Below are 16046 nucleotides of genomic sequence, written 5' to 3'. Positions count from 1 at the left end.
CAATTGACGTCATATGGGTAAAATGAACCTGATTGGTTGGTCATTTTACCCATCCGATGATATTTGTTTACATTTTATGGCGTCCAAAGCAAACTTTGCCTAGGCTTGGTGCTTTAGATTATCAAAAAAAAATGAAGTCTATCAATGAAACGCCAATGTATTTGATACATTTTTCATTGATAAATATACTGACGTATATAGAAAAGTTATGTTCTGCATTTGCTAGCTGCGTTAATTTTACTGCTGAGCAAAAAAAAGGTTTGATGATGTGCCAGGAAAAGTTCGTCTCCAATATAAAGTTTGAAGAGGTATGTGTATTAAAATTATGCATTTCATTCTTGTTATACATTATTTAAAATCAATTTTAAATCATTTAATCCCATTTTTGTTATTTTTTAGCTTAAGAATTTTATTTGAAGTATGTTTAGTAACACTAAGAACGATACTTTGAGTGTTTAAATGGACGATATCGATTGTGAGAGATCTGAAAAAAGACATGTAGAGTAGTATTAAAATTTTCACTAAAAGATTTTAATTTATTTACAGGATGCCAATGGTTTTCATGTAGAAGCCAAGGTTAAGGCTGAAATGAGAAAAAATGAAACCTACAAAGTCGACATGAGGATTTCTGCTGGGAATGAGGTGGGGTCTTGGTTTTATTAAATTTTGTTTTAAATAATTATGTAACAATACAATTTTATTTTAAAATTTTTATCTCTAATAATGATCTTTGTAAAGGAATGGCTTCTTGGGAAATCTCCCCCAACAGATGCTTGCAAAATAGTATATATTCCTACCCACTTATGTTTTTATGGTTTCAGTTCATTATTATTTCACACAATGCATTGTCATTCTTGACCGTAAACTACATTAAATATAAATTTAATGTAAAAGTTTTATTCTCATATTAAGAGTTGTTATTCTTTGATCTTTTATTAAGAAGCGACTAGTAAGGTTACAATTTTTCTGATAATGTGTACTTCATATTAATTTTAGTATGCTTTAAGTAATCAGCTATATTATTAGTCATTTGTAAAAAGAAAATTGTGAAATTTACAAAAAGGAAATGCTAAAGTGTAGTAATTTAAGTTGTTAAAATTGAATTATTTTCTGTTGTTAAAAACATGAACAGCCATTCCGATCCTGGATGCTTTATGTATAAAAGTTATAATAACAAGATGGTTTCTTTAATGAAAATTATCATTTAATAGTTTTATAATTTTTATAGGTGTTAGATGCCTTTTGCCTTTGCAAAGCTGGGAGCCGCCCTTCATCATGCAAACATACTTTTGCTCTTTTATATTGTTTGGAGGAGTACAGTAAGCAGGAAATGTACTTGGCCCCAACGGAACGATTACAAGTTTGGCATAAACCCAAGGTCACAAAACTAAGTCCTAAAAAATGTTCAGATTTGTATAAAAAACCTAGGATTACGCATGATTCTGTTGAACCAGTTAACTATAGTGTTCTGTTTACTGGAAACAGAAACCTGCAATATTTGTCGGTCATGAAAGAATGTCACAATACAATGAGTATCTTACCATTGCCTGCAATTGTCCTCTCTGAAAGACCAACTTATGATTTTGTTACCCGAAATGTTTCGGAGCTATTGTTCGTAACAAAATTTTTAACTTTTGATTTAGATGTAATTTGGAATTTGGAGGCAGAAACTATTGAGCAAAGCAACTGCTTGAAATGGAAAGTTGAGCGAGCTTGCCGGTTGACTGCTTCCAATTTTCATAGAATTTGTAGCAGAAGGAGTAACTTTGATGTTTTAGCTTCACAAATATTTGATTCTCACTTTAAGAACCTGAGTTACATCCCTGCAATTAAATATGGAATTGAAAATGAATCAGTGGTTCGTAACTTTGTCAGGACAACTTATAACAAATTTGATGTGAGGAAAACTGGCTTAGTTACAAACCCATTCATGCCTTTTTTAGCAGCTTCACCTGATGGTTTGATTCACAATGATGATGATGCACTCCTACTTGAAGTGAAGTGCAAAGTGAATGCTGCTAATAAATCTTTAATTGATCTATGTTCCGAAGCTAGCTTTTGTCTTGAAAAGGATGACAATGGTGATATGAAATTAAAAAAAAACCATTCCTATTATTATCAGATTCAGGGCCAGCTAGCATTAACTAACATAGCTAAGTGTGTGTTTGCTTTGCATTACATGCAACCTAATCACATTTTTATGCAAACTATTGAGTTTGATGAAGTGTTTTGGTCCTCAATTTTTGATTCTTTTAGGAGTTTTTATTTTAATTTCTATCTGCCTCATATTGTTTTAAATGAAAATAAAATAGCTAGTTTATAATCAATATATTTCCGATTTTCACTTTTTAATTTAATTAACGATTCATTTTGCAGTATTCTTATTTTTAAAGGCTTAACTAAAGGATGTTTAAATTTGATTGTTAAATTTTTTTTTTTAAACTTTCTTTTTTGAAGGGCTTATAAATAACATATTCTAGCAAATTTTAGGTTTAATTTTTCATTGTTTCAATATCAATACATTGTTTGGATTTTTATAACAAATTAATTTTTACCTCAACTAAACTGTCGTTAGTTTGTTGTCAGTATACTTTTCTAAAACTGATTTGGAATTTATTTTGGAAGTATTGTATTTGGATTTTTTTATGTTTATTTTAAAAACATGTAGTTTATCAAAATATCTTTAAACTTGTGATAAACAAATCTGAACATTTTTTAACTTAAAATTACTGTATTAAAATCTATGCTTACTATATATTTCATTTTATAAAGTTGTAAAAAATTGTTTTCGCAATTTTGAGTGTCTCCATGTGACTGTGAAAATTTTTTAGAACATATATTGTATTTCTTTAAAAAATTATGAATAATTGTTGGTGTTTTTTGTAAAGTACAGTTAAAATTTTTTTCAAGTATTACTGTTATATTGAAAACTCCCAAACTGTCCTATTTTTTAAAAATATGTTTCAGAGTACTTCATCATATTTAATTTTGATCTAAAGTTACCATAAATAATTGTATCAGAATTGACCTGAATTTGCATTTTAATTGTTTTTCTTTTTCTTTGCAACATGCAGAATTAAAACTAATTTTGCACTATTTTTTTAATTTTAAAGGCCAAATGAAATGATGTTGGAATTTGATTATTAAATTTTTTTTATAAACTTTCTTTTTTGAAGGGAGTATAAATGACATATTCTAGCAAATTTTAGGTTTAATTTTTCATTATTTCAATATCAATACATTGTTTGGATTTTAATAGCAAATTAATTTTTACCTCAACTAAACTGTTGTTAGTTTGTTGTCAGTATACTTTTCTAAAACTGATTTGGAATTTATTTTGGAAGTATTGTATTTGGATTTTTTTTATGTTTATTTTAAAAACATGTAGCTTATCAAAATATCTTTAAACTTGTGATAAACAAATCTGAACATTTTTTAACTTAAAATTACTGTATTAAAATCTATGCTTACTATATATTTCATTTTATAAAGTTGTAAAAAATTGTTTTCGCAATTTTGAGTGTCTCCATGTGACTGTGAAAATTTTTCAGAACATATATTGTATTTCTTTAAAAAATTATGAATAATTGTTGGTGTTTTTTGTAAAGTACAGTTAAAATTTTTTTCAAGTATTACTGTTATATTGAAAACTCCCAAACTGTCCTATTTTTAAAAAATATGTTTCAGAGTACTTCATCATATTTAATTTTGATCTAAAGTTACCATAAATAATTGTATCAGAATTGACCTGAATTTGCATTTTAATTGTTTTTCTTTTTCTTTGCAACATGCAGAATTAAAACTAATTTTGCACTATTTTTTTATTTTTAAAGGCCAAATGAAATGATGTTGGAATTTGATTATTAAATTTTTTTTATAAACTTTCTTTTTTGAAGGGAGTATAAATGACATATTCTAGCAAATTTTAGGTTTAATTTTTCATTATTTCAATATCAATACATTGTTTGGATTTTAATAGCAAATTAATTTTTACCTCAACTAAACTGTTGTTAGTTTGTTGTCAGTATACTTTTCTAAAACTGATTTGGAATTTATTTTGGAAGTATTGTATTTGGATTTTTTTTATGTTTATTTTAAAAACATGTAGTTTATCAAAATATCTTTAAACTTGTGATAAACAAATCTGAACATTTTTTAACTTAAAATTACTGTATTAAAATCTATGCTTACTATATATTTAATTTTATAAAGTTGTAAAAAATTGTTTTCGCAATTTTGAGTGTCTCAATGTGACTGTGAAAATTTTTCAGAACATATATTGTATTTCTTTAAAAAATTATGAATAATTGTTGGTGTTTTTTGTAAAGTACAGATAAAATTTTTTTCAAGTATTACTGTTATATTGAAAACTGCCAAACTATCCAATTTTTTAAAAATATGTTTCAGAGTACTTCGTCATATTTAATTTTGATATAAAGTTTCCATAAATAATTGTATCATAATTGACCTGAATTTGCATTTTAATTGTTTTTTTTTTCTTTGCACCATACAAAATTAAAACTCATTTTGCACTATTTTTAAAGGCCAAATTAAATGATGTTGGAATTTGATCGTTAAATTTTTTTTTTAAACTTTCTTTTTTGAAGGGAGTATAAATGACATATTCTAGCAAATTTTAGGTTTAATTTTTCATTGTTTCAATATCAATACATTGTTTGGATTTTTTACCTCAACTAAACTGTTGTTAGTTTTTTGTATATATACTTTTCTAAATCTTATTTGGAATTTTTTTATGTTTATTTTAAAAAACACGTAGTTAATCAAACTGTTAACTTTATTAAAATCTATGCTTACTATTTATTTAATTTTATAAAGTTGTAAAAAAAATTGTTTCAGTATTTATTTGTTGTACGTATATATTTGTGTTAAGTACAGATAAATTTTTTCAAATATTACTGTAATATTAAAAACTACCAAACTAAATATATTTTTCATATTCTTAAAGAAAGATTAATGCTATTTATGTATGAATTATTATGAACATATATGTTTCAAATAAAGATTTATGTTGTATTTATAAACAGATATCTTTTTTTTCTTTTTAAAATTACAACAGAACAAAATTTATGTTCATAAATTTATCTTATTTCCACAAAAAAAAAAAATTGTCACGTATGTTTAATGTATATTAAGCATATTTAAAGCTTAGTGAAAAGAAAATTATAACATTATCTGAGCATATAAAATCTATTACATTTTTTATATTAAAAATTTTGAATAAATTTAAAGAACGATAAATTAAACAACGGTTTGAAATTAGTTTTTTCTTGGAAAACAAAAGTACAGAAATTCATTTAATAAATAATAAAGAATATTCATAGCAAAATTTTTTATTGCTATAAATTTTTTCAGTATACTTATTATTTGAAAATGTTATAAAAAATGTATAAAGATGATATCAGGCAACCATTTTCAAGTATGACAGTTTCAAAATGAAATTTTAAGACTTTCTATAAATTCAAAATAATTACTTTTGGTCATTCTGATATTTATTACATTGAGCATTAAACATTTAGTAAATTTTATTATAACCGCTTAACAAGCAAGACAAAAGATCTTATTGTAACACAATTTAACAAGAGAAATCATATATGGGATTTAAAGAAAAGAAAATTTAGTTAACTACTCACTTAAGAGAACAAAAACTTGTCAAACATATTCGGGTTGTAAGAATTGCAAGACCAGTTGAAATACTTTCAAATCTAAATGCTCAACTGCCAAGAATGTTTAAATTTCAAAAACATAAACAGGACTCGCAGTTAAACACCCAGTTGAAAACCACTACTATTGTCGATACGTAATGTAGGATGTGCGATTATTTCCACCATTTGTCTTCGATATAAATTGTGATGTGCCTTCAGATCATCCTTACGGATGTTTCCCAGACCATCGCCAATTGTGCAGCTATCTAGCATGACATTAATTAATCCAAGGAGGTAACTCCCCACATAATATGACTTTCATACATCTACAAAAATAACAAATTTTTGTAAAAAATATTTAAGCATAAAATTGTAATTATTTAATAAAAGAAACTACATGCAAATGATCCAGGCTAATGCCAGAGAGTGAACTTAGTTCTTTCTGAATATACAACATTTTATAGCATATATTAATGGTCAAAAAAGACCTTAAAACAAACGATATTAATAAGTAAAGATATCTTGCGACTGATCGAGCCAGATGGAGGGAACTTGTTGTACAATGCTATTACACTGGCAAAGAAGTATACTATTTTAAATGCATTACAAATTAATTATTTTTCATATTTTATGTATCCTATAGAAAGAGAACCAATAAGAGAAATAAAATGGACTAGTTCGATTTTCGTATAGTCAGAAAGAACTAAATTTAATTAAACCTAATCAAGTACTGATCAACAGAATTGTAGATAATCCTTAAAAAGGTTTCTTCATCCAGGCAGATGCCAGTAATCTTCCAGCAAATTGTTTTATTTAAAATTATTTTTCATGTTTTGCAGTGTTAAACATTAATAACTATTTATATAACAAAAATTACCGTTGAACGAAAAACCGTTGAACGAATAGACGGTTCGCCAAATTCGTTTGAATCGCAGCAACGGAAATGATCCCTAGATCTTATAAAAATGGTCCGTTATTCTTATTTTGTGAAGAAAAAATTACCTTGAGAACATAAATATTTTTAATAAAAAATATCCATGCCAATATTGTCTGATCATTTTTGCTAATTTTATCATGAATCTGATTGGATTAGCTTCAAAAATGTGGTTAATATACAATCGATAGTAAACAAATCGATTTCGTCTCGAGAGGAGAAGAGGATGGTAATAATTTGTTGATATGTTGAATTTGGCGCCTTTTACCGTTATAAAATTGACAGACAAATAAATAGTTTAATTAAAGTGATTTTTCTTGTATGCTAGTGACAAACCTGCATCCTCTATGTATTTTAAACATGTTCGCTTATACAAACGTCACGCAAACATAAAAAAGTCCAGGAGAAAAGTAACCTTGAGTCATTTTGATGAAGCTCTCCGATGTTATGCTTTAATCATCAAAATGGCGCGCCTCCGGTTCCCTGGTCGGCCAGGGCAAAGAATTGGAAAAAATTATATAAAATACATTTATGATGATATCAAAATGCCCATTGAAACATGTGTGTCAGTGCACAATAAAATAGAAGTCGGATTAAAACTCTTCCATGAATTATTTGGATACTCTGACGAGGTAATGAAAATGAGTACATAACTGATATGCTTTTTTGTATGACGAATTGCAAAGAAAAATATTAAATTGAAATTAATGTTTCTGTTAATAAAAAAATAACAGATGTAGCATATTTTATGTTTCAGTTTTCATTGTTTTCGGTCGTGTTATCATCGTGGTTATCTGAAATCTTTATAAATGTTTCCTCCTTATGTCACGTTGTTAAATATGTAAACATTTGCTTTCCTTCAATGCATTTTCTTATTTATGTTGGAGCATTCAGCTTAATCAACATTTTCAATTGAAACCTCTGATTTATTATCGTAGTAAATCTAAATGCATATTAATATATAAAGATAAAACTTCATTTCATTAGATAGCCATGTTTTTAGTTGCATCTATATATCGTTAAGTTATATACATATATATAATTATTATAGGTGTGTTTTTATTTGCTGAAAATAACTAATAGAAAGTAATCGTTGCTAATAAATTTTGAGTGAACTTAAAATTAAATTTTTAAGTTTTTCAAATAGAGTTACCTTTCTTTAATGTACACTAAATATACTTTTCACATTTATTTTAATAAAATGTGGCATAGAATATCATATTATATACCAAAAGTGTATATATATTTGCGTATGTATTGTCTATATACATGTATATATCTATTGTCTATGTGCTATTTTAACATTTTCAATGAAATGTGTAATGTCTTATTTTAAATTTTGTGTGTTTACTATACCAATTAGTAATGCTAATTAATGATTATTATTCATTGTACAAGGTGGAACCAAAAGGTTTTTTTTTTAATTTATTATCTTTGTTACAAAATTCTTTTAGTTACCTTCTATGTTTTTTTTTTTTTTCATTAGATTGTGATGCAGGCAGTTGTCAGGGTTTTTTTTTTTTTTTTTTCCCACTGCCTTAGGCATCTCTAACTTTGATATTGTCCAGTGCCCTTTGCCAAGCTGTTTTTACTACCTTCGTTAAAATTTTTCTCTGATTCTCAGAAACAGGAAAAAGTTCCATGAGGCTAAATTTACGGAAGATGGGAAATAACATGCAATCCCTGGGGGGGACGATTCCATATGATAATTTGTCAGGGTAAATACAGCCACCAAGGTGCCGAATGGAATGTAAAATTGCAAATTTTTAAAAAAAATAAGAGTAGAGATTTGCCAAGGGGGTGGCTATGTGTTATACCCTTCGAGTTGTTCCCCTCTGATTTTTTTTTAAATTGGTAAATGATGGTTTATGCTTAAAATTTTTTCTTTTATCAGTTTAAGCAAATTTGTATTGTACAGTGCACTCCCGATTATCCGGGTTAATTACCGGGATAGGTCGCACGGATAATCCGAAAACTCCTTTTATTAAAGAAAAATTCAATATCAGTACAAAAAATATAAAAATTACTGGCATTTGCATGCATAACATCAAACTAGGAATTTTCCTTATTGAAAAATGTGTAATGCGTCTTCGCCATATATCGATACACATATTTTTCGAGCCGCAGTAATGTCACCGTAATCAAATCCTCCCATATAATCTAATAAAGTTTCCACAGAGCAGCAGAATGAGAAATTGTATTTCATTCATTTACTACATCTTCTGCATCAGTTACTATCATCACTATTTGATTTAACAACATAACGATGTCTTCATCAGTCAAATACTGGAAGCCAGGCTCACATGCATCACTTTGAAACCAATCTTCTAAATTTTCTTCAAGAATTTCGAAACCTTAGATTTCTTTTGCTTGTTCGAGAATACTGTTATCATATTTTTCTTGAACATCTGAAGAGGATTGTTCATCAAGCGGTATGATCTTTCTCCAAGATCGTGACAACGTAGACGATTTTACCTTTGACCATGCTGCTGATATTCCACATACTGCAATCAGGGTTGGGTTTTTGACATGACAAGGGTATAATACTGGTTTAAACCGTCAAAAATGTCAAAAACTGAAGTTTGCCAAGAAAATATATAAACTTCAAAACTACCAACAGTTGCCATGCATTATATTGAAGTTTAATTATACTATAGGTAATCAGCAGGTTTTAAAATATTTTTTAATTAAAATTAAGGTAAAATAACAGATTTAAAATCTCAAAAATTTATCAGGGTGGCCACTCAAAACAGATTTCAAATTTCCCTGATTTTTCCAGGTAAAATTCTTAAAATTTCCAGGTTTGTGTTTTTTTCCTTTTTTCTTATAAAGTGTAGGATGTGTACAAGAAAAGTGACTGTATTATAAAATATCTTATTCAAAATATCATTCTTTTAAACATATCTTGAAAAAATACCTTTTTTTACAAGATATTTTTTTTATTATTTTTTAATGTTCTGGTAGAACATTAATTTTTAAAAAATTAAGACGTGGAGAAAATAATATGTTTAGCTTGAAGAACATATTGTTTTTATTGAATAATTTTAATTGTTTTAATTGAATTTAATGTGTTACTTAAAATAGTATTTGCTCGAAGTGTACCTACAAAATGACAAAATCAGAATAACCAATGAAACCTTGGATAAGTATTATTGTTTAATATATTTTCATTAAGGAAAAGAAAACCGTTTCAGGTGATTATATATCAATAATTTTTAATAATTACAGTGGCTCCCAAAAGTGCTCACTCACTTATAACTTATATTGAAATAGGAAATAAAAGTTCAATAATTCAAATCAATATTTCACAATGGGTATTTGATAATAAGATGTATAATCTATTCTTAGCAAAACTGCACAGAATATTTTAAAAACAAAGCAAAAGTGAATTTTTTAATCAAATAGAAACAAAAATGTTACCCCAAGAAAGTCATCATACATTTAAATGTTTTGGATCTCAGAATTAAAATTATTGTCAATTGCTTTTTTTATTTAATTATTTTTCATTTAATTTTTTATATCTTTATTAGCAATTTAGTATCAAACCTATAATAGCAAAATTATATTTTAATTTTTGCTTGCTAACTCTGTAATATTTTATTTTATCATTTAAAAATGACTTGTGGTCGTAATAAAATTGACCAAATTTGATTATTTGTCTTCATAAGAGGTAAATCAGTAATGAATATGTTAAATTAGTTTACTGTATTCAATTGAACTATGCAATATGTGATAAAATGCTTAAAAGAAGGACTTCATATCAGAGACTAAAATTATAAATTTTGTGGAAAAATTCATAAATTTGTAACTGAGTGTTGTAAAAGTTTCCGTGAAAATTTTTTAAAAAAATATTCTGCACGAATTTCACCTGACAAAAAAAAAACTAGTTACCCGTATTTTCAACCTTTAAAAGCTATTGTTGATGCTAAAGGAAACTCCACTAAATGGTAATTAAACAAAAAATTAGATTTACTATAATGTCTATTAGTAAATCTAATTTTTGTGTTTTTTCTTTAAAAGTGTATGATGACTTTTGTGGGATAAAGTTTCTGTCACTTTTTGATGATTGATTCCTTAAAAATAAACTTTTCCTTTGTTTTTAAAATATTTCATATTGTCATTTGAAATATTTCAGTTTTGTAAAGATTAGAACACATTTTTTATCATTAAATATACATTCTGAAACATTCATTTTAATTAATGGATAGTCTTATTTCATTGAAAGTCATAAGTGTATCAACACTTTTGTGAATCACTGTAATTACATTTCAATATAAAGCTGTACTGTATTTCATCTTACCAGTGCTTTTTATAAAATTCACTGATCATATTTTCCTTAAACCAATATCTCTAGTCAAATTTTTAAATAATGGTATTTTGAAATAGCATTTTTATTTTAAGAGATTCAGTATAAAAAAATAAATGTCAGAAATGTAAAATTGTCTAATTTGTAGTTCTATACTCTATAGAAGAAAAAAAATAGATAAAATTCCTTAAAATTTATACTTTTTTTAATTTTTTTCTTATTTGAAACTAAAACATTTAAAGAATTCCAATCTAAATACACAGTTTTTTAGTTTAGCATAGTTAATTGTTTTTGTTTGAACTGGAATTTTGTACAGTGCAGAACTAAGTTTCGTTTTCCTTCTCCTGACTAAACACATATGAATAAAAAAAATTATATTTTATGCATATACATCATTTAATATGTTTCCTATACATTCCTTAGTCATTGTCAGCTTTTTTAGGTAAAAAGAGGAATAGTTTTGAAATATCATCTCTGGAATGCAAGCAACATTTTCGAACTTTCGATATTGTGATAACTATACAATTCGAATTTTGAATCAAAAAACTAATATTTACCAACAAAACCATAAAATTAGATATTAATCTATAGTTAGTTCCAAAAAAAAACTTTTTTCAAAATAAAAATATAATATAAAAGGTTAAAATGAAATAGAAAAAATTAGCATTAATGCAAGAATTGTAACAATTTGTGGACAAACATTGCTGTTAGTGATGGGGGGGAAATGCGTGATTGGTTGGTTTGCTGAGAAAAAATAATTTACAGATTTCTTTGAATGGGAGTTCAAAAGCTTTCAGAAAAAGAGTGCAATATAAAATCTATTATTATAACCAACTAATTTTTAGAGCATTTAATAAAGTTAAAAATACAAAAACATTTTGTCAAAATAGAAAAAAATTACCACTCTCAATTGCGAACAAACTTGAATCATTGTGTGAACACGGACAGAATTTAAAAACCGAATCCTAACCCCGTCTTTCACATCCACCATAATCTTTGCCTTTCCTAAATTGTACAGTCTGCATAAAGATCAAAGGTTTCTACATTTGCATGGGAGAATTTTATGTTGTATTCTAGTTTAACAGGGTTATAATGAAGCAAATTTTGATGAAAGCAAAGTAAGTTGATGATATTTTAACTGTTTGGAGATACATTTCCGTCTAAAAAATGTGGGTATAATGGATGAAACAATTTAAATTAAGAAAATTAGCAAATAATTTAAATTAGTGAAATTTAAAAAATATATAAGAAAAAATTTCCAGCTTTTCTTTAAAATTTCCAGGTTTTTATCCATATTTCCCTGATTTTTCCAAGTTTTTTCCAGTATAAAAAAAATTCCCTGATAATTCAAGGTTTTCCAGGTGGGTGGCCACCCTGTTTATATTCAAATGCATGTGCAGAAAAATTTTGCACGAAAATTTTTTAAATATTTATATTTTGAAAAAAAAAATTTTTTTTGATACTTAAGAAGATTAAAAGTTTATTACTATGCATTTTTGACATATAAGGAACATATAACTAATATTTATAAGGAACTTACAAGTTATGTTGTATAAATACAAACTTGATACAAGTGTATAAAAATTTTTATAATGTTATACCGAATATCTTTATTATCCAGTATGTTAATTTGAATTTAAAAGTAGTTATATTTGTGAATAATGATAAATATAATTCATATTGTTTATTATATTTATTTATAATTATTACACTTATCATTTTAAAACAATTTTTACCTCTTAATTTTTTTTTTCTCCACTTGTATTAAGAATACAAATAATGCATATCTTGAAAGCAAGAAGTAATTATTCAACAGCTGAATATTTAGATATTCAACAAAACTATATAGTATTCAGCAAAATGAAATTCACAAGTATTTGGATAAACTAAATTTTCAGCATAGTAAATGAATAGGCTGAATATACTGTAAATCGACACTAACTACTCTGTGTATTTAACAGAAAGCACTTAAATTTGTAATGTCTTATGTTAAAAAGATTATTAAGAAGATTTAAAAGAATATTAAAAAGATTTTTCTTTAAAAAATGTCTAATGTACATAACTGCTAATGTTTATCTTTAAAAATGTCTAATTTTTAGTATAATCTATATTATACACTAAATTTGGTTATAAATAAGTTTCTTAATAATATCACTGCAGATTTTCAATAACACATGAAAATGAATACATAATATTACAAAAGATGTGAGCTTTCAAAAGTACAAGATTTTGGTTACTATTCAAAATATAAGTGTTTCTTCAAAATTTTAAATTTATTTTTTCTAGAACATATTTAGAAACACTATCCTTTATAAAAAAAATATATAAATTTTATGCGTTAATTAAATTTCACATATGAATATAGGTTTTCGACATTTTTGACAGTGAGGTTTTTGACGTGACGGATTAAACCATGGTTTAAACTGTCAAAAACTGTCACATGTCAAAAACCTGCCAACCCTGACTGCAATCCAATAACGAATATTGCTTCCAAAAATTTGGTAGTGTTATAACTTCATGAATCAAATTTTTTTAATCTTGAAAATGTTTCTCTTTATATTTTTGTGTGACACCGGAATGAGCACGGATAATCCGCAAACCGGATAATGCGCGCACGGATAATTGAGAGTGTACTGTATTAAAATTTCACTATCGTAATATTTTCAAAATGCAATTATTACATTAAAAAAAATCACAAACAAAATTCACTTTCGATACTATAACTTAGGGATGCACAACCTTTTTGAGTGAAGGGCCACTTGAACAGCAGGTGGGCTAACGAAGGGCCGCACGTATTTAGACATGTTAATGACAAATGTAGTAATGTTCATTTAAACATTAGCGTTCTATTTTTTTTCAATAAACTTAGTAATATATTTGTAAAAAATTAAAGGTGTTCCATTATTAGAATTAATTCAAAAATAAAAAAATTATACTTCTTTTTACAAAACAAATTGCTATTTTTATCATATAAACAATAGAAACATTGAACAAAAGAAATGTTTTTTTTTATCATATCATGCAATAAGAAAATTCATTTTAGAATTAAATTCTAATAAATAAAAAAAAACTGCAATGCCCACAGAATGAAAGTAGGAAAAAATTTAGTCATAATTAAGTAATATAAATTCAAATTAAATATTTTAATTGAAGAAAATTTACAGGTTTTAAACAAAAGCCTAAAATAAAAACAAAACTGTGATAGTTCAAAATAAAATTCAATGCTTATTTTGTAATGTACTTTATTATTTCATTTTATTATTTATTAGATTTTTTATATCGTAAACATTTTCCTTTTTTTTATCGAAAAAGGTCACTTAAGCAACAAAAAATTGAAATCTAAACTACAAACAATGAGCAGTTTAAAAATTCACGTTTTTCGCCATTTTATGAATTTCTCAAGTTGCAATAACATTGCATTTAAATTAGGGATGTAACGAGTATTTGGCACCTTCTGTGAAAAATTTAGTTGGTTGAATAATCAGTCAAATATTCGGCAGAATATTTTTTAGAAATGTATTTTTCTAAGTATTTTTTATTTTTGAATTTTTATAGATATGCATTAATTTTTTTTTTTTTTTAATTTATAATCAGCAAGTCAATTTTGTCATTTCGTTACTTGGAGAATTGAGAAGGATTTTTTTTACATTTTTTGCTGTTTTTATTATATCTAGCATTTTAACAGAACGTCTCATACTATTAATTTATTATCACTCTTTCCCTGTACAGTAATATAAATAACCAGTAACTTAGAAAAGTGTGATTTTCAGTATTAAAGTTTTGTTTCAGGAACGAAGAAAAATTAGTTTTTTCTGTTTTTCTTTTTTAGGCATTTTTATTATGACTCAGCATTTTTTTTATAAATAAAGTTATTAATAAAATTTATATTATAGCAATTTTTTTTTCCTTCAAAAATTATGGCAGTGAGAAAAATTTAAATTGAGATTTTCAGCCTAAGATTTTCATTTAAAAAATTAAGAACGTTTTTTCGAACTTTTTATTTTCTTTAAATAAAAAAAAAGAAAATTTTTTTAGACGTTTTTGTTATAACGCAGTAATTTTTAATAGCATTTCTGTTGACTTAATTCTTTTTTTCTTCACTTTTTCTGGTAATTTGAAAACTGAGATGTTCAGCTTTAAAATTTTCTTTCTAAAATTAAGATTGACTTTTATGTTCTCTGTTTCGCTTTTCGACATTTTCAAAAACGTTCTTGATTGGCCTTATTTTTTAGAGTTAATTTATGAATACTTTTTTCCAGGAAATATTATTCTGAGCATTGAAATTTTAGTTTCAGAGTTGCTATGCTGCTAAAAGATTTTGCTATTTGCCCCCAAGTGTACGGCGTTCAGACGATTTTTTTTCTTCCTTTTATTTTGCCGAATATTTGGTTTTTGACCAAATCACATTACCACATTCGACCAAATCATATTCGTTGCGGGGAAAAAAAACGAAAGAAAAATAACTAGGATTTACGATAAAACTGCTCCGAAATACCGTATCAAAAAGTGATTAATTAATTGCGCGATTAACAATCATGTGCCGTAATATCATAGTTAAATAACTGATAGTCAAAATCATGTGGAAAAGTATAGAAATAGTTGGGGGGAAAAATTACTTATATTTATGCTGAACTCAGCACGAATAAAGCGTGTCAAATGCACGATTTAAAATTTGCATGTCGTAATATAATAATTTGAATTTTTTATAATACGTGGGAACGCATAGCAATAACTGCCGAAAAAAATTGTTGAAAAAAAAGAAGAGTTGCAAAAAAAAAGATAAAAACTCACTTACATTTAAGATGAAATCGTCACAAATAAAGTGCACCAAAAAGTGATTATTTAAATGGGCGATCTGAAACTTGCGTCGTAATAAAAATTCGGCATTTTCGAAATCACGTAGAAAAGCGGAAATAACCGTTTTAAAAAAAATCATTTATTTTTTGATGCCCGGTGGCTGAGCGGTAGCGCTTCGCGCTGTCGTGCCGCAGGTCCCTGGTTCGATCCTGGGGGCCGGGATAGCCTGGTCGGTAGGGCGCTGGGCCCGTATCCAAGAGGTCGTGGGTTCGATCCTCGCCGGCCGAAGACTCCCCGTGTAGTAAATGGTGACTGATGCACGTTAATTCTGTGGAGTCTCAAAGTC

General features: G+C 26.6%; 2 protein-coding genes across 3 annotated transcripts in view; both read left to right on the top strand.

Moving 5' to 3' along the window:
* Position 1: 1 nt before the first annotated feature.
* Positions 2–5042, top strand: LOC147813904 (uncharacterized). The gene is made up of 3 exons (XM_087159613.1): positions 2–308; positions 547–642; positions 1229–5042. Exons 1-3 carry the CDS (start codon positions 57–59, stop codon positions 2321–2323), a joined length of 1443 nt encoding a protein of 480 aa, XP_087015739.1. The 5' UTR covers positions 2–56; the 3' UTR covers positions 2324–5042.
* A 1540-nt stretch (positions 5043–6582) lies between these two features.
* trx (histone lysine N-methyltransferase trithorax) overlaps positions 6583–16046 on the top strand; it is a 98406-nt gene continuing 88942 nt past the window's right edge. For both annotated transcript variants that reach the window (XM_043045014.3, XM_043045008.3), the window contains exon 1: positions 6583–7229. In XM_043045014.3, the coding sequence (XP_042900948.2) occupies positions 6945–7229 (285 nt within the window). In that variant the 5' untranslated portion in view covers positions 6583–6944. The remainder of the gene's footprint in view (positions 7230–16046) is intronic.

This window comes from Parasteatoda tepidariorum, chromosome 3 (genome assembly GCF_982258835.1).
Source record: "Parasteatoda tepidariorum strain Cologne lab strain chromosome 3, Ptep-v5.0, whole genome shotgun sequence".
Taxonomy (NCBI): domain Eukaryota; kingdom Metazoa; phylum Arthropoda; class Arachnida; order Araneae; family Theridiidae; genus Parasteatoda; species Parasteatoda tepidariorum.
This window is presented reverse-complemented; position numbering and strand designations above follow the sequence as displayed.